Below are 26,829 nucleotides of genomic sequence, written 5' to 3' on the forward strand. Positions count from 1 at the left end.
AACCAGAAAGGCAGGACAAGGGGCTCGGCCACCTCCATTCAGTGTATGCTCCACCTGTGTTTCATACACCAGCTCATTCCAGCCCTCCACTGGCCATGGGAGGCTGGGCTTTTTCATTAAATTTACAGAGGAGGAAAATGAACTGATATTAGATAAAGCTCATATATGGATACAGCACCCTGATCCCTTCTCTCCTCCCAAGCCCAGTACCCCAGCCTTGCAAACTGTCTGCACAGTCCCCACTCAAGGACACGGGTCTCACCCTGCTGTTACAGCCCCTTTCCACCCTTTAACACAATGAGATCTCCTAAAAGACTCTGCATGTTAAGGGAGACTAGAACTTAGGGCTCTAAATATGGGTTTGAAGATCTCAAAGTCTATCTCCCTGGTAAGACCACAGCAACTGGTTCCATGCTATGCACACAGTAGAGGTTGAGTCACTGTCTGCTTGTTTGATGCTGTACACTTCGGAAAGAGAGGGAAAGCCTACCCAGTCATTAAACCTAGCAACTGCCATAGCCATTTACAGAGAGAGAGAAGCTGGAAGCAGCTGGAAGCAACTGTCTGAAAGTCTGGAAAGCTCTTCCAGGAGGGATCACAAAAAGGGTGAGGTGATTTGCTTCCAGCCTCTTTTCCAATTTACAGGGGACGTGCTCACAAGTCCAAGTGGGAAACGCCAGGTGTGGTGGCAGGAGAGAACAGCCCTCAGGATCCAGCTGCAGCCAACCTACCCCGGACCCTGGTCTCTTGGCCATGCTCTGCCTTCAGATGGCCACAGAGAGCCACACAGTGGGGGCAGAAACTCTAAATAGAGCAGCCGCCTCGCCTTGGGGGTTACATTCAGCCTTGTCCTGATTACCACACAGGTGCTGAAGCTGGGACTTCAGCTGTGGCATAACTCGCTTTGTTTCTGACACAGCCTCAGGCCAGCTGTGGGGAGGGCTGGTGAGGGAGGGGTAGGAGGGCAGGAGCATCCTGGGAGGACCTGGATGTGAGGGCCTTTCAGCCCACGGCTAGGATAGCTATTTCTACTTTGGCACTCCCCCAAAAGGAAGGGAGAAAACTGAATTTCCTAAAGCACTGACTATATGCCTGGCATCCTACAAGGATTTTGTCCATATTACCACAAGGCCCCTGGACAGTATCTGTCTCCCTGCCCATGTGCAGGTCCCTGCACTCAGGGTCTGGGAAGATTCACACCTTGGATGGAAGAGGGTGTCAACAGGTGACAGGGTGTGGGTGATGCCTTTAAAGGGAGAGGGGCAGTGGGCAGGCACAGCTTTGATCCTTAAAGCCAAGGACCTGCACTATCCTGGAGCACCTGGAAGAAGTTATCCCTGGAGACCCAGTATGGCGGTGGGCAGGGCTCCTTCCCCCAGCCAACGCCTACTACGTACCACTGTGTTCTCTCTGGGGTCTTAAGACAACTCTGCCCTCCACTCCAGAAAATTACAGCCTAGTAAGACACATAAAACACAGGCCTCTGGTGTCCCGGGAAAAGCATCAGAGGGCTTAGGATCGAAGGCAGGGTTATATTTTGAGCAGCTGTGTGACTTACGGCAAGGGTTTCTAAAAATATATAGTAGGTACAAAAATACTTTCTGTGCAAAATTGTTTTGTATAAAAACCATGGCTTCCGGCATGTAGCAGAATTCATGAGATACCTGTTGAAAAGAATGAAAACAGAGAGACAAAAGAGGTGCTCGAAGGCCACGGAGCTCAGAGGAAGGCATGGTAGAGAAATCAGGAGCATCTCGAAAAGTGGGGTGAGCTTGCTGTGGAAGGGCTCAGTAGGGCCTGAACAGAGGGGAGTGGAATAGGAGAGGAAGGAAGCCACAGGAGGATGGAGCTGCTGAGCCATGGCTAGATGGGAGGGGGAGGGGAGGAAGAGACACACACACCCGGGGCAAGAAAGACAAGGCTTTGTCTTCGAGGGAGCACAAAAATAATAGAGGTGGCATCAAAGAGTGACACAAAAAGACTTATGCTTAGAAAGACACATTTCTAGGCTGGGCGCATTGGCTCACACCTGTAATCCCAGCACTTTGGGAGGCCGAGGCGGGCAGATCACCTGAGGTCGGGAGTTCAAGACCAGCCTGGCCAACAAGGAGAAACCCCATCTCTACTAAAAATACAAAATGAGCCAGGCGTGGTGATGCATGCCTGTAATCACAGCTACTAGGGAGGCTGAGGCAGGAGAATCGCTTGAACCTGGGAGGCAGAGGTTGCGGTGATCCAAGATTGCACCATTGCACTCCAGCCTGGGCAACAAGAGCAAAACTCCGTCTCAAAAAAAATAAATAAATAAAGACACATTTCTAGTGTCCTTAGCAGCCAATGGTAGGAGGAAATCTTGCAAGATGAGAGACCATGAGACAAACATGAGAGCAGGCAGAAGGCAGCCAGTGCCAGCACTGGAGGAAGGTGATGGGGGGAGGGATGCAGACGACCAGGGGCAGATCTGAGCCAGAGCTCAGTGGTGATGAGGTGACCAGCTGGATTGGGACTGGGACACAACCTGATACTCAAAAGAGGAGGGCCTTGCAGGGGAATGGGCAGGTGTGTGGGGTTGCTGTGGGGCATGATGGATTCAGTTTTGATCTATTTGAGGTGTTTAGTTAAAAAGTCTGCAGGGCCTGAGAGAGAGAGAGAGAGAGAGAGTTCTGGGGGTAACTGTGAATGTAAACAGAGTGCTGGTCTTCCCGTGCTGCTGTTGGCTGAGGGATCCCAGAAAGCTCTTGCATTTTCCAGATAAGAGAACACTCTGTAACAGAGGCTCCACATCATCTCAGCTTTCTTGGATGACATAATGGCACTTCAGCATCTTCCATGGCCTTGGGGGACCTTACCGTGAGGCTCAATAGCTACTGTTGAGTTTGGACCAATCTTCTTTGGCCTTCTGATAAATCAGTACCCTCATTTTATGTCCTTTTTTCTTCTGGAAATCAAGTTGAACAATACCTCAAACAGAACAGCCATTTGAGTTACCTCACTGGTAAGTTTCCCAATGAAACCAGAAGACTAATTGCCAAATCATAGGAGAGCAATATTGAATTCATTTTCTATCTTTTTCTGCAAATACTTGAATGGCATTTGGGTTTTCTAGGACTAGAAAGCCCGTTTCCCTTCCTCTCCTCCACTTTCTCCCGCCAAAAAATGTCTAGAAAGCCAAAGATTCTACACATTATTGTCCTTTTATAGATGAGAATATTAGAGTTTCCAGTCTTTCAAGAAAGAATGGGGCTACAGGAAGGCCGAGAATAAAACGCAAGAAGCGACACTGTCAGGAGCACTCACAGGTGCTGCGGGCAAGTCACTCTTCCCCTGTGGGCCAGGGAACAGATAGGTAGAAATTTACGTAAGAAAAATCTGGGACTTTGGTTGAGGATGACCTGGGTCAAATCCCAGGTGGCCTCATACTATGTCAATGGACTTGGACAATGGACTTCTCTCAGAGCCTCATTCCAGCTGCCATAAAATGGTTGGAGGCCCCTTCTTCAAATCACTATGTGTGAATTAAAGAAGTGTGAACTAGGCCAGAACTCAGAGGACTTCACAAATGTTACTTTTCTTTCTTCTCATTTAATTGTTAACAAAATATCTAAACAACCAAATCATCTAATTATTAATGAGTAACAAATTAGTCAATAGACATAAATATTAACAACAAAATATGACTGTTCTCATTATTAGTAATGAAAACAAGTAATTAACCACTTATTAATTAACCAGTCCAATTACTAATGAAGAAACACTTGGTCCCTCTAATACTACAGTGACTATTTAATATGATTAGTAGTTACAATGATGATGCATGAATGACTAATTAACCTAATTATCATTAGTAAAGAATAATTATTCCTAATAACCACCTAGTTCCAATTGGATTTATAAAGTTAGATGGAATTTGAAGATGCATGAAAATTACTTGCATAAATTAGCATGACAATCAAATTCCTTCGTGACTTGGACATGTTTATTTTGGGGGGAAGCAGTTCATAATTTGGGAGTCCTCCTCTGAGACGGTAGATCCCTGTGGCACTAACCCTATGACTTCCCACTTCAAGGGGTTTCTGCACAGAGGCCCAGGCCCACGGCCACCCAGCCTCTTCCCGGGCCAAGCCCTCCCCTGCCTGCATTTCCACCAATTCAAGGGACTTTGTCCTGAGCACAGCACCAAGCTGCACTGCCTGTGCGTAAACACTTGGCCAGCCCAGACACCGGATTTCCAATTTTCCTAAAAGGCTGCCAGGATACAGGCGTCACCACATAGGACATCATCGATGTATAGATTTATTGTAAAATTTTCTAGCAGGTGGAATATTTCATTTTGAAAGACAGGCATAAAAAGCATCTTATAGGATCCCAGCCACCCTGGGGCTTTGCACGCTCCAAGATGGCAGTGCTGGCTCTTCCCATAACGCAAAGCTAATTAAACTCTCTGAGCTTGGTTTCTCTAGATTTTAAATGAGGGTAAGCAATTTTGCTCACAGGCAGTTATAAAGAATAGACACGATTATATATGAAAGCTAAAGAGAATGCTTGGCAACAGCAGAAACTAAACACACATGTTTCCCTTTACTTCTCCCCACTGCTCTTTCAGGGATAGGCTGCCATGGGATCAACCTCGGTTTTCCAGGTCAGTGTCAAGATCCTGCTCTGGGCCTCCACAGAGCCCTGACTTCCTCTCCGAAGCTCAGCTCAGTGGATTCTCCTTCCAAATTAATCCTGTGCTTTTGTTTGATGATGCTTTCACATCTTGAGGCCTTGTGGATGCAGGGAGGGCCTTCCCCTTCCAGGATTAGCTAATTCCTAGAGATCGCAAAGGACTTGCTTGAGAGTAGGACTCTGACCTGCAAATTAGCCCATCCCTAGTCCACCTTCTTCAATCAGGCCCCTGTGGTGTGGGACAGGACACTACCTCTCTGCCCTAAATCACCCCTGGACCAGGTACTAGACCGTGAGAAACCACCCGTACAGCTTGGAGCCTGCGGAAATTATTCAAACTGTCCAATCCTAAGCCTGCTCAGCAACTGACCCTGCCTCGCCCTTGCCCAGTAGTGGCTCCTGCCCAAGTTTGCCTTTCACCCTTTCTGCCTCCAAACTGCCTCTGTTGCTCCCCGACAGCTCTGCAGGAAATAGACGCTCCCATCCATGGAAACTGTGAGGAGCAAAACTGTCTCCAATGACAGTCGTCTCCTGATCTGTTGGCCTCACCTTGCCTGAATAAATACGAGATTTAGGGTTCAGATGAAAACACCTCCTCTATCTGTGTCTCTTTCTGGCCCATTAATGTACGAATTCTCATGGCATAGACTGCAGCTACTTAGATTTTACGTCCCCAGGGCTGAATTTGGTACCCAGTGCGTACTTAATAAAAAACTGTTGAATGAATAAATCCATGAATGAATAAGCAAATGCATGATAGTAAGCAGGAGAAAACAGAGGCCAGGCCCAGGCAAGGTAGACACATGGATATGTCAGGAGGAGTGAATTAGAGGAAATGACTGAGATGCATAGAAACCCAGGCTCTTGCCGTGGAGAAACAGGAATGCTTTTACACTGTTGGTGGGAGTGTAAATTAGTTCAACCACTGTGGAAGACAGTGTGGCAATTCCTCAAGGATCTAGAACCAGAAATACCATTTGACCCAGCAATCCCATTACTGGGTATATACCCAAAGGATTATAAATCATTCTACTGTAAAGACACATGCACACGCATGTTTATTGCAGCACTATTTACAATAGCAAAGACTTGGAACCAACCCAAATGCCCATCAATGATAGACTGGATAAAGAAAAGGTAGCACATATATACCATGGAATACTATGCAGACATAAAAAAGGATGAGTTCATGTCCTTTGTAGGGACATGGATGAAGCTGGAAATCATCATTCTCAGCAAACTAACACCGGAACAGAAAAACAAATACCACATGTTCTCACTCATAAGTGGCAGTTGAACAATGACAACACATGGACACAGGGAGGGGAACATCACACACTGGGGCCTGTCAGTGGGTTGGGGGAAAGGGGAGGGAGAGCATTAGGACAAATACCTAATGCATGTGGGACTTAAAACCTAGATGACGGGTTGATAGGTGCAACAAACCACCATAGTACATGCATACCTACGTAACAAACCTGCACGTTCTGCACGTGCATCCCAGAACTTACAGTAAAATAAAATTAAACTTTGAAGAAAAAGAAACCTGGCCTCTTAGCGTAAGAGTGGCTGACCTGAACATAGCTTCGATTCCATCAGGCAGTGGCCCCATCCAGGCCACCAGGTGGTACATACTGCAAATGCTATATTGCCTGGTTCTGAACCACTGAGATCCCTGAACACATCAGGGTGCACAATTACAGGGTGCTACTCCCTGCCATGAGAGCCTGGTAATATTTATATCTATAGCACACAGCTCAATGTCTGGCCTTCAGTAAAGATTCACTGAATGAAAATGACTTCAAAGTTAAAAATGAAAGAACGAAATCTCTTTTCCCAGATAACAAACAAAGAGTTGTAGGGGGAAAAATTATAGCTTAAAATAATTTGATCGAGCTGCATTGATGGTGAATTTTAAAATACACAAGGTTGACTCACTATGAAGCAAGGTAATAAACATAAGGCAAAACCCACTCTATTTTTCATTATTAATAGCAAAATGCCACAGTGAATGTGAAATCTTTAGAACACTGTGAATTATGATGGATCGTATATTCTTATTCCCTGCTGCATCCTGACCTGAGTGAAGGGTGCAGAAATGAAGTCTCAGATTGCATCCAAGGTGCCATCTTTCACTAGAGTGCTTTCATGTCAGCCAGTAGGAAAAACTGCCTTCTGAAGTGCAGTGAGCAGTGTTTTCGGGATGAGTGCCTCCCTGCCAACGAGGGACGGACAGTGTGACCGCCACCCCGGGGAATCTGGTGTGGAGGTGGGGCTGTCCAGTCCCAGATGAGCTGAAGCCAGGTGCTTTACCACAGCTCCGGGAGAACCAAATGGAAGAGCCCAGCAGTGACTTGTGCCCACCTGCTTGGTGCCAAAGAGGCCAGGAGAACAGGGACAGCCACATCTGTCTACCCCGTGTGCGCTATGCCTCAGGACCTCATTATCACCTCTCATAGTCACTGCTCTTCTCCTCAACCTTCAGGTGTGCCCTCCTTTTTTATGGCGAGAGCTGAGCACTGGGTTCCCTCTGTGCCTTCTGCTTGCTGATCCTGCTTCAGCATGAACTTACTGATGCCAGGGGAGGCCCAGATCAGGGGACAGGAGTGAAGCTTTGGTGGGTGGGGGGGTCAAAGAAAGGATGAAGGGAATTCTGTACACTGCAAAGGCCAGGCAGAGAGCTTCAGGGGCTTGCCATGTTTTGTCCACACTGTGGTACCCTGTGGGGGACCCATGGTGATGCTGCATTTGAAAATAAGGAAGACTAAGACAGTTTAGGGCCTCGGTCATGCAGGGAGGAAGGGATTTGAAGCCAGGCGTCTGCCTAGCAGAGGGTGGCCCTGAGTGAAGCCCTCTGCGCCTGGAGCCTCACCCCTCATCTATGACATGGGGACAAGGACCCTGAGGGTGCCTATCTAGATGGGTGGGTGTCAGGATCCACATGGCCGGCACTAGGATGGCACAGCTGGACCTGTGGAAGCAGAGCCAAGTATGGCCTGTGGGAGTTGGGCCAAGTATGAGGACAGAGGAAGCTACACCAGAACTGAGTCCTAAAAGACCCAGAGAAGCTGGAAGAAGGAGGAGGAGGCAGAGAATCCTGGGAGCGAGAACAGCACCTGCCTAGGAAAGAGGCCTCTGAGACTGGGGCCCTAACCCCATCATTTTACAGATGGGGAAACTGAGGCCCCATCTCAGTTTGAGCAGGGGAAGGACTTGGCCAATGTCCCAGTGTTTTGGAGGACAGACTGAGACCCAAACCCAGGCCTCTTAGCTCCTATGATAGTGGCCGCCCTTTTGGTTTTCTGGCTTCTGTGGCTGATCCCCTTACAACTCTCACTGGGTTCATCTTCCTACCCCTGCTGCTCCATGCCCTGTGCTCCGGCGGCACCACATGCTGCTCCATTCCTGCCCAGCGCTGCGCTGCGGTGCACCAGGTCCCTGCAGAGCTGTGCCCCAGGGAAGGCCCTCCCTCCGCTCATTCCAGCCTGGCTGGCAGTGCCTTGTCTGCCAAGGTGAGACAAGCCTCTTCATGACTGATTTCCCCACCACCTCGTCCTGGGGTCCCCCTTCGCCTCCCAGCACTTCCCTTTCTCCTAGGACTGCTCATCACTTTTATCACCCCCATCTGCCTCCAGATGGAAATTCCGTCAGGATAGCCAACAATGGCCATTCAGCTCCCACACAGGACAGCAGAGGAGGAGGGAGGGAGGACACGTGACCCACTGGCCGTTCTTTTTAATAGTTTGATGAGGTGACCAGCAGGATTCTGGCTGCCCACCTGAGAGCTGCTGCCTGGTCATTTATTTAATCAGAGAAAAGCAGCATTGCTATGGAAGAGAATGTAAAAGGTAGTTACCTGCAGCCCCAGCAATCCAGGGATTCCAGGTGGTCCCATGTCGCCTTTCTTCCCCTGAGTGTAAAAGAAGAAGCTAAAATTAACAAGCAGGCAATTGTCAACCAGAGCTGGTTTAATAATGAGTCTCGGTGGACATTTGGGTCTTTATTACTCTCAACCTCTCAGATTAACAATTGTCCCACAGGAGTGCCCCACAGAGGAACAACGTGGGATCAGAAAAAGGACTCAGGCTTTTTCTGAGGTCAGGAGTAAGGCTTGGGATCCCAGCTCTGTAACTTAAATGTGTTCGGTAACTCATGGCCCCATATTCAAAAGATACAGAAAGGTATACCCAAGAAAAGTCTCCTTTTAATCCCAGTCTCAGCCACTCAGTTCCTTTCCTTGCAAACAACTAATCTTACTAGATGCTGGTTAATTTTCCCAGAGAGATTTTATGCATTGGTAAGCCTTACACACGCACACACACAAACACACACACTCCCCCGTCCCCCGTTTCTTCACAGACTTCAGCATGCCATTCAATCTGTTAAACTTTGCTTCTTTGTTTCCATTTAATTTATCTAAGCCACATCCCATATCACATGGAGAGTTGCTGGTATTCTTCATACAGGTGCATGGTTTTCCCTGTGCAAATGAGGCATGATGCATTGAAACAACCCCCTTCTCGTGGCTAGGTAGGTTACTTAGGGCGTTTCTGCTCTTCTGCTGTGGGAATCCACGCTTCAGTGCATACATGTTCAGTATCCAGCAGGGTGATGTTGTGGGGTGACCTGAGGCCATCTCCTTAAATAGGGGTAAGGTGTGTGTTGGTTAGTTTAATTTACATAATGTGGTAATGGCATATATTGTATAACAGAGGTTATCTGAAGAACAGAATACAGCCCTTTTTGGCATTGTCCCGGTGGTTTTCTTGATTAAAAAAAAGCACTACAATCAAGAATTGAAAGTAAAATAAGACCTTGATAAGATCTATATTTTTTTTGAGTGTCTATTTCACGGCAAACTCTCTTTCTAGTTCTTCCCACCTGATCCTTTCCTAATTTACTCTGCAAGAGGACCCTGGAATGCCCATGTTCTCATCCCATTGATGAGTGTGCAAATCGAGGCTTGGAGCTCATGTCTCTCTTGTTGCACAGCTAGTAAGGGGCAGAGTTCAGATCACACCCAGTTCTATGCAGACTTGAAGCCTGTGCCAATATTGGCGGCTTCTCAGGGCTCTGAAGAATTAAAAGGGATGCTTTCTACAAAATAACTCTAAGTGTATCTGTGAGATTGTAAAACTTGATATTGTCCTCTCCTCTCATTCAGCAACTCTGGCCCTCTTCTCTCTGCCCCTTGGTGACTCTTGCTTGTCTCCACTGTCCCGGAATCTCCAACTCAAGCACACCCTGGGAGCAACAGGGAGGATGGATTAAGGCTGTTCAAGTTGCTTCTCTCACTGCCCAGCATAACCCATAACATTGCCTTGGACCAGCCCACCATTCTCTCTCCCCAGAACCACTGCAGTAGCCTTCTAAAGAGTGCCTCCCTTAACACACTTGGCCATTGCACTTTTCCCCTCAAAGCAGCCAGGATGATATCATTAAAACATAAATCATGTCACATCTCCTCTGCTCAAAACACTACAATGCCTCTCAGCTCACATAGAGCAGAACTTTAATGACCTCCAGCCTGCCCTCCATGACCTCATTTCCTCCAACCCTCTTCTCATTTCCATGTACTTTTTTCCCACCTCCAGCCACACTGGCCTCCCACCTCCACCTTGAATCTGCCAAATGCATTCCAAACTGAAGGTCTGTCCACTGGCGTTTCCTTCTGCCTGGGTTTGTTCCCCAGGTATCCACATAGATCAATTTTTCAATTCAATTTGGTTTCTGCTGAAATGCTCCTTTAACTGAATGTCTTCTTTGGCCAGCCTCACCAGAATAGCACTCCCTCTGTCCCACTGTGTCTTCTCACGCTGCCGTAATTTCCTTAGTGTGGATCCTCACCAGATGCACCACTGGCGTTTGTGCTTATTTATTGCATGTCTACCCCTACTGGGACACAAGCCACCTGAAAGTGGAGTCGGGCTCTGGTTTTGCTTGATGCTATATACTGTAGGCTCAGGACAGTGCCTGCCACACAGTGGACATTCAATAGACATTTGTGGGCTGAATAAATCATCCCTTTGAGAACTATGCAGTCCCAAGCCATGATGGTGGCACTGAGGATAGCAGTGAAAAGTTAGAGAAAAGTGATATCAGGGAGGAAGGGAAGATACAACTTGGAGATTTGCTGACTAGCAGAGAGAGTGAGTGAGCCTGGTTTAGAAGCCCCTGGATCCACACCTTTGAGCTGTGAACCCATCAGGCTGGAGGGTGCGATAATGTCTGGGTCTCAATGAGTTTCTTGATACTTGCCAGGTAGAATTCAAGATGTGGTCACAGATACCTTCAGAAGACAGCCAAGCCTTGGAGGCACTGGGTTTCTCCATCCATCTGATCCAGCTCTGATTAATGCAGACATCGGGAAGCTGATCATAAGACAGCTAAGAGTTGCCAGCTCCCCTTCCTCAGGGAAAGGAAACCAGACACCTTCCATTTTCTATCTAGACAGACACCCCCTCCAGTTGCTTCCAAGGGATTCTATAGAGAGTCACCGGTTATTTACAAGATGAATAAACCATTTTCCCTCAAGGTCAGTGGGAGGACCTGGTGAATAATCATCGGAAGTTAGAATCCAAGCCAGCAATGTAACTGTGTTGAGAGGAAAGACTGAAAGGAGAGATTGGAATATCTAATGGTTGGTAAGAAAGGATGAGAGAGAAGAGATGCAGAGGTCTGGGCCATGACTGAGCAGAATGACTCATTAAGATGCCGTCGTGGTCGGGGGATGAAGCATCAGTTCCCTCTCCAGGGTGACACAATCACCATTTGGGGATGCAGCAAGGTCTCAGCAGCAATCCGCTTCCTGAGCTGACCCCAGGATCTTATGTAACAATGTTACTCATGCTCAGGAAGGTGAACACCTAAGTTGACAACAGGATTTGTAAAAGGCATGAATTCAGGAGGTGTTCCTTTGCCAGGAAAGTTGAATCAATTGATCTGGAAGAGCAGATGTATGGGCAAGTAGGAGGCGCGTGGTAGACAAGAGAGAAATGCAAAGAAACACATCTATGGAAGCAGACACCATAAGCATTAGGTTTTCAGCAAGGAGAAAGAAACCAAAAAGGTGGCAAGAGGCCAGAGAAAGAAAAGTGTCAGAGCAGGTCTTTCATGGGTCATCCATGAAGGGGTATCATCCAGAGAAGCCTCAGGGTAACATCTCTCTGGCATCTGTACCTTCTGCACCCCCAGCATCATGGGCCATTCCAGTGCCTCTCAAAGGTGGCCTTCCTTCCTGTAGCCACAGCCACAGGAATCCACCCTGTTCCCAGGCCCAGTCTCTTCCTTCAGGCCCTCCTGGGCCAACCTCTGCAGGCATCTGAGCTGTTCGATTTGGAGATTCCTGGGGTTCTAACCTACCTTTTCAGTTTGGTGTCCAGGGTTCACACCATCATCTCCTAAGCAAGAGCCCAAATGGACTGCTTAGCTCAGCCCCAAATACCCACTTAGGACTTCTGATGCCTGAGACGTTGCCATGCTGCTCCCTCTGTCTGTAATCCTCCCTTCACATCTCAGCCCATCAAAATCACATCCCAGTTCAGTGCTACCTCTTCCATGAAGCTTAAGCAGAAATGACAACAGCTCAAATGATGAGAAACAAATACTTGAGTCATGGATTTCCTGGGGCCACCCAAGAGCTAACAAGTTAGAATTGCCGGGGTGGGGTACAAAGCTCCAAGTGAGCAGAATCAAAGGAATTCTCTGTGTTCTTTCTCCAACCCCTTTCCTCTATGATATTGTAAGGAAAAGAAGTTTAAATCTAAGGTACATTGGAAGGATAAGCCATTTAACTTGCTGAGTCTTTGTTTTCCCACGTGGAAGATTATAATCATGATAATTATTTCAGAAGATAATAGAAGAAATGATTTAATATTTGAGGAAGTTATTTATAAAACACAATAAAGCATCCCTCAACTGTAACAGAGAGTGATGAGAATGAGGAGGAAGATGATAATGACTATGAGGAAGAAGAAATAGTGAGAGTCATATTCTGGCTCCTTTGTGTTCCTGTAGTGGGTGATAGACTGTGTGTCAAACAGATCTGGTTTCAAAATTCAACCTCCTAGCAGTGCCACAGGGTTTAAATTGGATGACGCCCACAAAGTACTTAGTAATAGTGGTTATGGTGATGACAATGGTAGCAGTTGGTGATTTTGATGATAATAATGGTGGTGGTGGCGGTGATGGGGTCTTGTGGTGGCATTGATGATGATGGCATTAATGGTTATGGTAGTGATGGAGTTGATGGTGATGGTGATGATGGTGGTGATGGTGATGATAGTGGTGATGGTGATGATAGTAGTGATGGTGATGGTGATGATGGTGGTGATGGTGATGATAGTAGTGATGGTGATGGTGATGGTAGAGTTGATAGTGATGGTGATGGTGGAGTTGATGGTGATGGTGATGGTAGAGTTGATGGTGATGGTGATGGTAGAGTTTATGGTGATGGTGATGATGGTGGTGATGGTGATGATAGTAGCCATGGTGATGGTGATGGTGGAGTTGATGGTGATGGTGGTAGTGATTGTGATGATGGTGGAGTTGATGGTGATGGTGATGGTAAAGTTGATGATGGTAGTAGCGATCGTGATGGTGATGGTGGAGTTGATGGTGATGGTGATGATGGTGGTGATGGTGACGATAGTAGTGATGGTGATGGTGGAGTTGATGGTGATGGTGGTAGTGATCATGATGGTGATGGTGGAGTTGATGGTGATGGTGCTAGTGATCGTGATGGTGATGGTGGAGTTGATGGTGATGATGATGGTAGAGTTGATGATGATGGTGGTAGTGATTGTGATGGTGATGGTGGAGTTGATGGTGATGGTGATGGTAGAGTTGATGATGATGGTGGTAGTGATTGTGATGGTGATGGTGGAGTTGATGGTGATGGTGATGGTAGAGTTGATGATGATGGTAGTAGTGATTGTGATGGTGGAGTTGATGAGGGTGATGGTGGTAGTGATAGTGATGATGATGGTGGAGTTGATGGTGATGGTGGAGTTGATGAGGGTGATGGTGGTAGTGATTGTGATGGTGATGGTGGAGTTCATGGTGATGGTGGTAGTGATCACGATGGTGATGGTGGAGTTGGTGATGATGACGGTAGAGTTGATGATGATGGTAGTAGTGATTGTGATGGTGGAGTTGATGGTGATGGTGGTAGTGATTGCAATGGTGATGGTGGAGTTGATGGTGATGGTGATGGTGGAGTTGATGATGATGGTAGTAGTGATTGTGATGGTAGAGTTGATGATGATGGTAGTAGTGATTGTGATGGTAGAGTTGATGATGGTAGTAGTGATTGTGATGGTGATGGTGGAGTTGATGGTGGTGATGATGGTAGAGTTGATGATGGTAGTAGTGATTGTGATGGTGGAGTTGATGGTGATGGTGGTAGTGATCATGATGGTGATGGTGGAGTTGATGGTTTTGGTGGTAATGATGGTGATAGTGATGGTGGTGATCGTGGTGATGGTGATGGTGATGATGCTAACATTATTGGTGGCAGTGGTGATAGTGGCAACTCTAGTAAAGGTAGATGTAGCAGTGGCTATGTAATCTCTGCAGTTTTGTCCCATAACTGGTTTCAGAGATTTGAGAAGTGCTAGAAAAAATAAATTTTGTAGCAATAAAGAGCTGTTTTACTAACGATAGGCCTGTTTCTTGTCATTTTTCTTTTCTTCTCTTTTAAATTGCTACCCAGCACAATATCTGGATTAAGTGTTTGTAATTTATCAAGAGGGCAGATTTTTCAAGCCATTCTGAATGCCAAGATGCTGAGCAGAACTGGTATTTCCAAGGTTGCCTGTCTGCCCATGGAGAGGAAGGAAGCCTATAAATTCAGAACAGCAATTCTCTCCCAGCCAGGATGAGTTAACACAGTCATCTGAGGGGCCATTAACAGATAAAAGGATTGCTTGTGCAACTGATTCTAATATGTGCCGTATGGTCTTCTGCTCAGTTCCTGTTCTCCAGGCCTCAGAATGTCAAACATGATTATTTTCTACTGGTTAGAGCTGAAACCAGGTGCGCAGGGAAAACCCAGGGTGTCCTGATATAAACCCTGGCTTCATGCCATGAAATGAATCAAACAGTAGCCTAGGATCCAAACAACACTGTTAACACCTGGTAGAGCAGGAAAAGCCAGGAAAAAGATTTTAGAATGAAAAAGGAAAACGAATTCAACCTAGGCTGCCACTGCAAAAAAAGACTGGCCATGTGTCCTTCCTCAAATCTACTAGAAATCAGAGCTGGTGGGCCAGATAACCTGCAACAATAATGAGACCCTTGGTTCCAAGCGAAAGCCAGGGATTAAGTTGATGTGTGCCCAGTGCATCCTATCGGACAGGTATGGTCAGGTATTGAGGGTCCTAGATCTATTCAAAGCATGCACAGCAAGGACAGTTAACTTCCATGTTAGAATTCTGACATGCACATGGATACACACACACACACAACACACACACACACACACACACACTCATACTCACAATATTGAAGCAAAGAGGGTGGAGAATTCGGAGCCAGGCAGATCTCATGCCCCAGGTATAAGTACCCTCACTACCTACAGCCTGGGTGACACTCAGTAATTTGATGTATACCTTTAAGTCTTAGAATCCTAATTAGTAGAATGGGATTAAAGCCGCCATACCTCAGAGAGTCCTTGTGGGAATTAAATGAGAATCATGGGTGCAAACAGTTCCCTAGGGAAGTGCCTGCTATGCAGTGACTATTCAATCAATGTTATTTCCTTTCTCCCTTCTCCTAGCTATACATCTATAAAGAGAGATTCCATTTTTAAAATGCGTTCTTAAAGTAAATGACAGTCAAGAACACAGTGAGATGGGTAGGGAGCACTGCCGTCTTTGTAAGAGGGGACACCTTGCTGGATAAGATCACCTCTCCAGTCTTCATCTATTGATGACAGGGAAGAGAAACCAGAAGATACTGAGAAAATGATCAGATGAACCAAAGAGGTCACTCGCTGTGGGAAGAGCAATGACCAAGATCTAAGTGACCTTGAGAAGGTCATTCACGTTTCTGGATATATGTCTCACTGTGAGTCTCAAAGATCCCTGCTGCCACAATGCTTCTATAGACATTCCAAATTTTACATTTTGTTGAAATGTGTCACAATATACAATTTTTTTTTTTACCAACTTTTCTTTTCTTTTTTTTAAATCTTCCAGAGAAGATGAAAGATGATGTCTAGGCGATTTCAGCTGAGACTCAGTGCTACAGAGCAAGGCAGGGTGTAAGAAGGGACCACATTCTCTTCTCCAAAATGAGGCATCCCCTGTGGAAGGTGAGAACCCAGGTGACCAGGCACCCAGTTCTGAATCTTGTCCTCTTCTAATCATTCACTTATGTTTCTTAACTGTATGAGATTATATTAATGTCATTACCTATTTAATTAATGCCATTATCTATTTATGCATATTTTATAGGCATATTCGTATTGTATTTATAACTATGTTATGTGTCCATAAAATATGTGTTTTACAGGTGTGAGGGACTCTTCTCATTACTGTGGTTATAAAAATAAATAAGAAAAAGTCCTTCCTCTCATAGTCTTACATTCTATTAAAGAAAACAAAAACAAATTCTCAAATAAGAAAAATATCAGATAAATCTGCAGAAAATTAAAATGGGATGGTGTGAGACTAACAGTGACAGCCATTTTGAGGTGGATGATTCGGGCATGACAATTTTTTTATTGGAAAAGTGAGCCTCCTGGAAGCTCTGAAAGGTCCCACTGCTGCAGTGGCCTTGAGCCAGGCTGGTTCTTCCGCCAAAGCATTCAGGATTCAGACGCAACTGCAGCATCTCTCATTTCAACTAGGTGACAGTGCTCCCTGATCAACCTCCTTAATGCCCAGCTCAGACAACAGGCAGGAAATTAAAGCCTTGGAAAGAGAAATGCAGTCCTTCCCTATCTCTCTGCCTGGTGACTGCTACCGCCCTCCAGCAGGCAGGCAGGCAGGCGGGCAGGTGGGCGGGCATCTCCTGCAGCTCCGGGGATGGCGTGGAGCGTGCCTCGCTCTCAATTCTCCCTTTTACCATGTCAATGTGGAAACATACCAGCTTTGTCCAAAATGAATGCATTTACTTTGCCGAGGATTATCCTGTCTGCCTGTTGCTAATCTCTAAAATAAAGGGCCTGGGTTCTGTTGCCCCCCAACCCGTGTTTAGTGTCTGTCTCTCCATGCCCAGGTTCCAGCTTGCTGTCAGCCGTCAGCCTCGTCTCTTCCCTTGCACAGCCTGAGCATGTGCAGTGATGCCCAGGAGCTCTTCTGAGTGATGTTTCAATTGAAGTTGATGAGGAGGAAATGACAGGTCATGGCAAGGGAAGGAGAGAGATAATTTTTTGAATAAGTCATTTTGTCTCGCATTTTCCTGACTCAGCTAGAGAGCGACTGAACAGGAAGCTGCTTCCAAGCCCACAACATTACAATTTGTTTCTACTCCCTTTTTCTCCATAGATGCAGGCACTGAGCTAGCAATATCCAAAGGACAGAACACAACCTGAATCAGGGAATCACCTTTGATGACTGAAAGGCCATGGGCCCCCCAAAACCCACTTGCTCATCATCCTTGATTCACTAGAGGAAGCAAGACAAGCGGGGAGCCATCCTCTGTGTTGCTCTGCACCCTGTGCTAATGCTCCCACCATCCTGCCTTGTCACTCTTAGTTGACTCTCCTCTGCTAGACGCTGGGCCTTTCAGAGCATGACTTCTGCCCTTTCCTCAGCATGCCCTCCACCTGGCATCCGACCTGAACCAGGATGGGTGCTCAGAAGCCCTGTGCTCTGCCCAGCCCCTGCCTTTTCTCAGTGGATCACCGTGGGAGCCTTCTAACTGGCCTCCTTCCTGCAGTCTGTTCTCAATGCAATAAGACACATGAATGTGTTTAGGGTGCAACCCGGGCCCTGCCACTGCGACCCTCAAAACCCCAGAATGAGCAACCACGACCAGAAATGTATGAGATAGGCCCATCTGGAACCTGACATTATTTGATGCAGCTTCAAGAAGCAGTGTTCATAGATTTAGGTAAAATAATGGTATTATGGTTCTGTGTCTCTTAAAATTCCTTCTCTTTTGGAGACAACATACTGAAATATTTAGAAACAACATGATGTGATGATTTTAGGACTTGCTTTCAGTGAATTCAGTGGTGGGTAGGAGTGTTGGTATATAGAAAAGAAGTTTTTCAATAACTTATAAATGTTGAGTGCATTTAGGGTATATGAAGGTTCATTTTACTGTCCTTTCTACTTTTGTGTATGATCTTTCATCATAAAACATTTTTTTCATCATAAACTTGTTTTTCATCATAAAACATTTTTTGAAAACATGGAAAAGCTCCATTGGTTACTCGCAGTAAAAGCCAAAGTCCTTATAATGACCCACAAGGCCTGAAAGGAAGCTCGTCTCCTGCCAGGCCCCTTGCTGGGTCCAGCCACATGGACCTCTGGGCTCCACCACTCCACACCTGCGCCTGCCCCAGGACCTCTGCCTGTCAGGCTCTTCCCCAGCTATCAGTTTGGCCAATGTCCTCACCTCTGGAGAGCCTGTTCAAGGAAAATTGTCTTCATGGGGCCTTCCTGCATCACCTGCTTACATGCTATTTCATCTCTTTCCCCCGGCCTGCCAGAATATAAACAGCATGAAGGCAGGAGCTTCCTTCTTCCTGAACTACTCACTTGCCTACAACAATGCCTGGTACCCAGTAGATACAGAAGAAGAAATGTTTGTTGAATGGATGAATTTGTGGAAGGAAAGGTGAGAAGAAAAGGGGCAGGAGGGAATAAAAGCAAGTAAAAGAAAAATAGGAAAAAAATTGGAAAAGGGAACACAAGAGGAAGAAAAGAGAGACTGGTTGAGAGTCCCCAATAAGATGCCAGCAGAGCCTGAACTAGAAGCCATGTCTGCAGCTATTTTAACCACACCAATGAGTTTCCAAACTGAAGAGGAAGAAGTCCAGGTCAAAGCTGATGGGCACAAGCAAGTGTGCAGAGGCAGGATGCCTTCTCAAGGGGGCACTTCCCATATCCAAAACACTGATTTCAATGCTCCCATTGACTCCCATGGAAAACTCACTCACTCCTGCAAGGCCACCTCAAACATCACCTTTTCCCTTGCATGTGCCCGTTTCCAGCCCCCCGGCTCCTCTCAGTGGCCTCCCTCAAGCTGAGATCTCCCTCTATCCTCTGAACATGTGTAGTCTTCCTCAGTCTCCATTGAGGTCATCTGTTTATATGCACTGAGCTCCTTAGCTGACCTGTGAGCTCCTGGTAGCTGAGACCTTAATGTTTTCAGAAAATCCCAAAGCATTTAGCAGAGTGTCTGTGCATCACAAGAAGTCAACATGAGCTTTCTGACAGACTGACACATGGAAAGAAAGAAGGGAGAAAATGAGAAGTCAGACTTTGGGGACGCACAGCCGCACGTGCGAATCCCTGAGGGGCCACTGGTGGCTGTGCTGTATCAGAGCCTGTCCTTCATCTGCAGAAGTGGGGATGGCAGGGCTGTTATGGGAGCTGCCATGTAATTGGAGCTCAATAAACACCATATCCTACCCCTGCCCATCATCACTGCACCCCAACCCTTCACCCTGTTTGCTTCTCTGGATCTCCTTGTTTTATTCCTCAAATCTCCAGACCAAGTGCATTGCCCAATTTCCAAGGCCTGTGGGTTGTGTTAAGCTCAGATCAGGCCAAGCACCATTGCATGGGTGGCTGGTATTGCTCAGAAGGGTAAAAAGTGTGTCTGAAGATGACAACAGTCACCCTGGGAAGCACAACCAGCAGGTTTAAAGAAGTTGTATCTAAGAAGGTGATATGGTTTGGCTGTGTCCCCACCCAAATCTCATCTTGACTCCCATAATTCCCACGTGTTGTGAGAGGGACCTGGTGGGAGATCATTGAATCATGGGGGCAGTTTCCCCCACACTATTCTTGTGGTAGTGAATAAGTCTCACAAGATTTCATGGTTTTACAAGGGAAACCCCTTTCACTTGGTTCTCATTCTCTCCTTGCCTGCTGCCATGTAAGGCATGTCTTTCACCTTCTACCATGATTGTGAGACCTCCCCAGACACACAAAACTGTGAGTCCATTCACCTTTGGCTATGATTGTGAGGCCTCCCTAGCCCCATGGAACTGTGAGTCCATTAACTCTCTTTTCCTTTATAAATTACACAGTCTTGGGTATGTCTTTATCAGCAGCATGAAAATGAACTAATACAGAAGGTATGAGCCTGATGAGTGAGCTCTGGGCAAGATGTTCCCTCCTTGCCTTAACAAGAGTAAATTAGATAAAGATGTAGATTTTAAAAACCTTCACAGTCATCTTTATATAAACAGTTCCACCCATCATCTAACTCTACTTTGGAAAAATAACAATTGCCCAAGTTCGATGCAAAATGAAAAAAGCTTCACATACACATTAATTACATAAATGTACAAAGATTGTTGTTTTCTCTTAAGACTGTGCAGGAGCATGTGCGGGAGCATGCTGAGAGAATGACAGCCATGTCAGCTGTCACATCATGCTGCCCAACCAGGGCCAAGTCCCTTACTGAGCACTTTTTCTCCTAACAACACAGCTGATGGTGACACCTTCCCCACTGTAGCAAGAAGTAAACCAGCCTGGAGAGACCAGGTAACTTGCAAGGGTCACACAGCTGCTGAGAAGTGGAGCAGCACTTCAATCCCAGGTGCATCTTGTTCTGAAGTCCAGGATCCTTCCACTCTACGGAGGAGGGAGACACCTGGCTTTGACCCACCTGACTGCCTCACTTGACTGACAGGGAAACTGAGCCAGGGGTGGGGATGCTGAATGGGAAGTGGGGGCGAGTGAATCTCTGATACAGTTTGGCTGTGTCCCCACCCAAATCTCATCTTGAATTGTAACTCCCACAGTTCCCACACACTGTGGGAGGAACCTGGTGGGAGGTGATTGAATTATGGGGGAAGGTCTTTCCCATGCTGTTCTCATGATAGTAAATGAGCCTCAGAAGAGCTGATGGTTTTAAAAACAGGAGTTTCCCTACACAAGCTCCCTCTTTGCCTGCTGCCACCCATGTAAGACGTAACTTGCTCCTCCTTGCCTTCTGCCATGATTGTGGGACCTCCCCAGCCATGTGGAACTGTAAGTCCATTAAACCTCTTCCTTTTGTAAATTGCCCAGTCTCGGGTATGTGTTTATCAGCAGTGTGAGAACAGACTAATACAATCTCTCTTACCCAGAGCACCTTCCTGATGCCTTTCCCCATCTCACCTAGCCTTAAAATAAATTATTTGTAGAATTTTGAGAATTCAAAAGGGTTATAGGAGGCACAGTTCTTTGAAAACCAAAGATCGAAGTTAACCAGTGGGTAAGCACAGGTCAGAGTCGGTGCTGAATGAGAAGAGCAGGCCACCCCCTTTCAGAACTGAGGATGTGAAGTGTGATGGGGAGGCAACCCCCTTAGACAAAGTCAATCCACAGCAAAATATATGGCACTATCCACGTCACTGAGCTACAGATTGTGCAGGCTAAGAGAGGCCATACGTGGAATGAGGGCTGCCTCTCCCAGATGCCAGGACTCCATTCCTACCCACCCATCAGTGGTGTAAACCTCCAGAGGCAGGAAGCTCACTGGTCCCTGGAGCTACCTGCCCCATCTGTGGATGCCTGTGGCCCTCAGATTGTTAACCACGTGAACTAGTAAAAGGCGGTACAAGCTTAAGGGTTACAGTTCAACAAATGTGAGCTGACTTCCTGCCCTGTGCCAGGTACCTTGCTGGGAACTGGGGACACAGAGTTGAGTCTGGCTTTCAGTCCAGTTTGCTGTGGGAGCATCGGAGGGGATAGGGGTACAACCCAAGCAGGCTTCTGCAGCCCTCCTCAGAAACTATGGCATTGTTTCAAGAGCTGAACGTACTGGCAAATTATACCCTTATGGTGTGCACAATCTAGATAGGAAAACAGGTGCTTAATTAAATTAATTAAATACCATGAGGTATCATATCCAATAATGTGCACAATCTAGATAGGAAAACAGGTGCTTAATTAAATTAATTAAATACCATGAGATATCATATTCAATAATGGCATGGATATATTAGATGCACTCAGTTGCCTCTTCTCTGTACACCCTCAGCACTGGGCTTCCCCGCTCTGGGGCTGTGATCACCCAATGGATTCATGTCTCTCTATATATGACTCCTGGCAGACAACAGACTGATCTCCATGTCCCTGAAGCCCAACTCAAGGCAGAACACATAGTAGAACCTCAACCATGTTTGATGAACTGAATCCAACCCTTCATTCTACTTCCAATATTCATTTCAAGTCCCTGAAACTGACACTGTCTATCTTCTCTGCATGGCATTATAAAATGGGGACCAGTGTGGGTGAGCTGAGGAATCACAAAGAAAAGAGAGTTTACTTACTCGGAGACCTTGCAAACCAGGAGGTCCATCCCTGCCTTCTGGGCCTATTGGACCCTTTAGGAGGGAGAAAAAGGAAAAAGAGAGAGAAACATAATGGTAAATGCAGGGCTCAATGGCATAGCTTAGGCTTTAGAATCTCACCCTCATTGAATAGTGTAATACCATCCCATTCTGATGGGGAAATTCGGAGGTCCCATTCTCTCAAACCTATAACACTTTAAAACATGTACGTCTATCAGATCTGATTAAGTATGTTGAGCAGTCAGGATGTAAGAAACCTAGTTCGTACTTTATACTGAGTACTGTAAGCATCCAACAGCTTGCTTTAGTGGTTTGCACAAAGCACACAGAAGCGAATTGTCTGGAACCTAAGTGTCTTTGATTCTAAGCCCAGTGCCCTTTCCCTGCAGCCTGCTGGCTCAGAAAGAACTGGCATAGACTATCTGACTCTCAGGCAACAGTGATATGCAAAACATAATAGTCTGGACAAATGAATGGAACTGCCTAGGAAAGATCAATATCTATTAACCAAGGAACACTGGTGCAGGGAGGGGTCATACTGACCTCATTCGAATCCTGCCCCCTCGTCCTGCCTCGATTCTGCCTCATGAGCTCAGGCAAGTCCCTTGGTGCCGTTAAACCTCGGTTATCTCATCTCTGAAGTGGGGATGATACAACCACCTACTGAGCAGTTATGAATGGGTTCTAAAGCTGGGGCACAGCACCCAGGTCCCCTGACAGCACCCTGATTTATACCACAGAATGAGGCATACCATGTGAGTGGGAAACTGAAACCCTAAGCTTAAGCTGTGACTCTATCACCACTTCTGTGTGAATTTGGCCAGAAATGCCCTCTCTGCATTTCAATTTCCACATCTTCGATAAATATTATTTTCATAATTATCATACTAATAGCTACTGCTGCTAAATTTTGCGTAACTGTACGTGACCAAGCTGCATTTACATCAAAGGTCCTTTCTCTTAATAACGCCATGTAAATGAATAAATCAATGGACAAACTGCAGTAATTAAAGGTGTGGATCTCTCTTCCTAACAAGGAGATTCTGTTGAGCTCAGGACACACAGAAAGAGAAGGCCCTAAAGGCATGAGATTTTTAAGCGTCAAGAAATGGCTGGCATTGATCTACATCTCTGGCCCTTCATCTCTGGCCCTTTAGTGACTCCACGAGACATTGGTAAAACTATCAAAGCCTGTTTCATCTTAGGGAATGGATGAAAGATGCCAGCATTTGGATGCAGAATGCTGAACACTGTTTCCATTTCGAGAATGGGATATATTTTCCTCTCTCTGGGATTGCTGAACACAAACTCAAAATTTTCCATTCTCGACAGAAGTCACTGAAGCCAGCTTCTCAATTCAATTCAACCCAATGAATATTTAGAAAGTAACTGCTCTGCAGAAGGCCCCGAGCTAGGTGCTGCTGCGGATTCAAAAGCAGAGAGAAGTGACAGTTGATATCAGCATTGGGCTCAGTCAGGCTCCATGGCGCTCTGCCTCAGAGAGCAGCTCATTTAACCTCGTAGTATGTTTACATAGGAGAAGATGCTGCTGCGGTAGATTTCCAAGTTAGGGGTGAATCGAATGAGGATCGGAGATTAAGCAATGTCACCAAAGCCACAAGATTACTTGGTGGACAAATTGGGCCATGAAATCAGGTGCTCTGGTTCCTAATCCCAAGTACCTTCCATGACCCTATTTCTGTAGCTCATGCTGCAGTCTGGTTCACTTTAGTAGCCCTCTTGAACACCTGCCGCAGGGCTAGCTCTACAAGCGTGTGTTAAGTTCCCACCATGTGATAAACCCTGTGGATTGAGAGACGGGAGAGATGTTGGTCCTCGACTGAAGAATCTTATAGTCTTGGGCCTCTCATTACTGTTCTTCTCTTAATAAGGCCTTTAGTTAGGCTGTTTGCTTTTTGAACACTCCGAAGGGAATCTTATCACTAACATCATGTATTGTACTAAATCCCATTCTGTCTAGGCTAGAAGACATCTTCAGAACCACGGGGAACCCCGTCGGGCATCAGGCTAAGATATCCTGAATTTTGAAAGTAGGTAGATTCAAGACCATCCGCATGTCCTGTCTAATGGACCCTAGAAATGGTACGGGCAGGGGATTCCAATTCATCATCTAGAAATTGCAAATGTTTACTTGCAGTTATTTCTTTTTTCACATAGCTGCTTCTTCAGACTCTGAGGGTGCCTCATGTGTTATTTCATCCCTATATCTTCAGCCTTAGTATTTTGCTTGATATAAGGTAGGTGGTCACAAACATTTGAGGTTTCTTCCTTCTCTCCCTCCCTCATTTACTGTAACAAAATCTAGGTAAAGGGTGAGGACTACCCATATATTTTCATCTCAGGAAGAGGCCAAGAAGTTTGCCTCATGATTAAGCACAGCTAGCTATCTTTAGCTTCTTCTTCTGTAACGGGGACCATGAAGTAAAGTAATTCCCCTTTACGGAGCTCAGAGGAAGGATTGTATACTCCGTGGTGAAAACAGCAGAGGCTGCACAGTCAGATCTAGGTTCAAGTTCAGTTCTGCTTCTCAAGAGCTATGTGACTTTGTGCAAACCACTCAATGTCTCTGCACTAATGTTTTCATTGGTAAAAGATGAAAAATAACATCTTCACCCTTGCAGACTTAATATGCATATATTTGCACAAGAAAACATATATAGTATAGACCTTCAATACTTGCCAATAATAGATCTGAAATATACATGTAGGTATGCATAGAAAGGTAAATATTGGAACACACTGCATTCTCTGCATTATCTAGTTTAAATCTCTCAACAGTTACAACAATTGTGGGCAGCTCTGGAAACCGAACCTGGAGAGGTCACAGAGACATAAGTTAGATTTTCTGATCCAAAATCTTTGATATAAAATTGTTCTAATTTTCCTAGAATTAAACATCCCTTAAGTTTCTTCTAGTTTTACCCCAGCAAGAACATATAAATATATCCTCATAAAGAGTGGGCCTCAATAGCTTAAAATAAATCTGATCTATGTTCATTTATAAGTCAGTTATTGTATTCCTTTCAATAAAATACAGTAACTTGAAAGCAACAGCAGCACATTGCCAGAAGAAGCAACTTTAAAGCAGGGCCCTGTGGAGGGTACTGTATTCTTACTAATTATTCTCGATATCTGAACTCACATCATAAGATGATCACAAGGGCCCTTTGGATGGCCGCTTCCCAACTGGTGATTTACATATCATTAAATTCTTAGCAGAGGGAGAAACCAGAGGCTGAAATGTCCCAGGCCACTGCAAAGTCAGAACTGACCAGAAACATGGGAAAAGTGAGTGCGTTGGAAGTGATTCAGTCGGCATGTAAGTGTGCAATGTTTTTATTCTACTTCATCTGAAAGGAAAATAAAACATCAAACTGAATCCCAAGAAACCCCCATCGTGGCCTGTTGGGGACTGGGGGCTCTGAAGGCAGGGTGCCCACACTTCAATCCCGTTCCTCACATGGCAACTGCCTGATGTGGAGAGAGTTATCCCACCTCTTCCAGGCTCAGTTTTTCCTACGTGAGACGTGACCACAACAGCACAACCCACTCAGGTGATGTGAAGGTGCTTGAGATAATGCCATGCTCAGCGCCGGGAATGACTATGATCTTCCAAACCCATTGGTAAGAGAAGTGTGCAGAGCAAACCCTGCGCAGGAGAGGGACAACTTACCGGAGCTCCTGGAGGACCGGGGGGGCCTTGGTGACCTCTGGGTCCTGGAGCTCCCTGGTAACACAAGCCAAACAGATGTTTAGTCATGACTTTTCCCCCATATGATCAGGCCCACCATCACCCATGGCCCTTTCCTGACTCAAAGTTTACTTTCCAAGTTCTCGATAGGGAGCAGAGGTATGGGAGTGGGTATTTGCATTTCTGGCAGAAAGGCAACTGAAGTCTGAAAGGCTCCATCTGAGTTCAGCCTGAGATCATGGTTGTGGCTTTTCTGTTTCTGCTGTGACCTAAATCCCCATGAGAAGAGGACGCGTGTGCCTCTTACCTGTTCCCCTTTCAAGCCCTCTTGCTGCACCTGAGAGACAAAGCAAGCATTAGCAAAGGTGCTGGCATTTCCGCAACCACAGTCAACCTCTCTCAGCTGCACTAAGGCCATTCATTCACAGGCCATGCTGTCATGTCGTGCCTCCTGACTTTTCTCTGATTCTGCCCCATTTTTAGTGTTGAAAGCCTTCTATCCAACTCATGTCCTTGGAAGAGCGTTGCCTTATTCTTAGAGGTGAAGACTCATCCAACCACCCAATCCCACCAGCGCCTGCATCCATGTTTCCAACCACTGCTGACTCACCACCGAGCCTGGTACACCAGGTGGCCCCGCAGGTCCCACGTCACCCTGCACAGAAACAACAAACATTTCAGCATAGTTACTGGTGCCACCTTCTGCGGCAGCCCCATCCCTCTGAGGCTTATTCTTGCGGGCCCAGGGGACCACACCCCTCCCTGTGCACCACCACACATATCTTCGTCTTGCCCGAGCCTGCTGTCTTGTGATATTCTCAAAGTTCGGGTTCTGATCCTCATCTCTGCCTCAGATCATAGGCTTCTTGCGGGCAGGAGTCTTATTTTCTATTTTGTGCACATCCAATCTAGTGCCTAGATTTGGGTCATGTTCCATGAACACCTCATGGCCCTCACCAGCCTCTGCGGCTTGAGAGCAGCC

At 46.2% G+C, this 26,829-nt stretch overlaps 1 protein-coding gene across 1 annotated transcript in view; it reads right to left on the bottom strand.

Moving 5' to 3' along the window:
* COL22A1 (collagen type XXII alpha 1 chain) overlaps positions 1-26,829 on the bottom strand; it is a 326,388-nt gene that overhangs the window by 140,514 nt on the left and 159,045 nt on the right. The window contains exons 19-23 of the mRNA XM_008972890.2: positions 26,458-26,502; positions 26,155-26,184; positions 25,830-25,883; positions 22,115-22,168; positions 8,525-8,578 (exon numbers count right to left, since the gene is read on the bottom strand). Of these exons, the coding sequence (XP_008971138.2) occupies positions 8,525-8,578; positions 22,115-22,168; positions 25,830-25,883; positions 26,155-26,184; positions 26,458-26,502 (237 nt within the window). The remainder of the gene's footprint in view (positions 1-8,524; positions 8,579-22,114; positions 22,169-25,829; positions 25,884-26,154; positions 26,185-26,457; positions 26,503-26,829) is intronic.

Source organism: Pan paniscus, chromosome 7 (genome assembly GCF_029289425.2).
Source record: "Pan paniscus chromosome 7, NHGRI_mPanPan1-v2.0_pri, whole genome shotgun sequence".
Taxonomy (NCBI): Eukaryota; Metazoa; Chordata; class Mammalia; order Primates; family Hominidae; genus Pan; species Pan paniscus.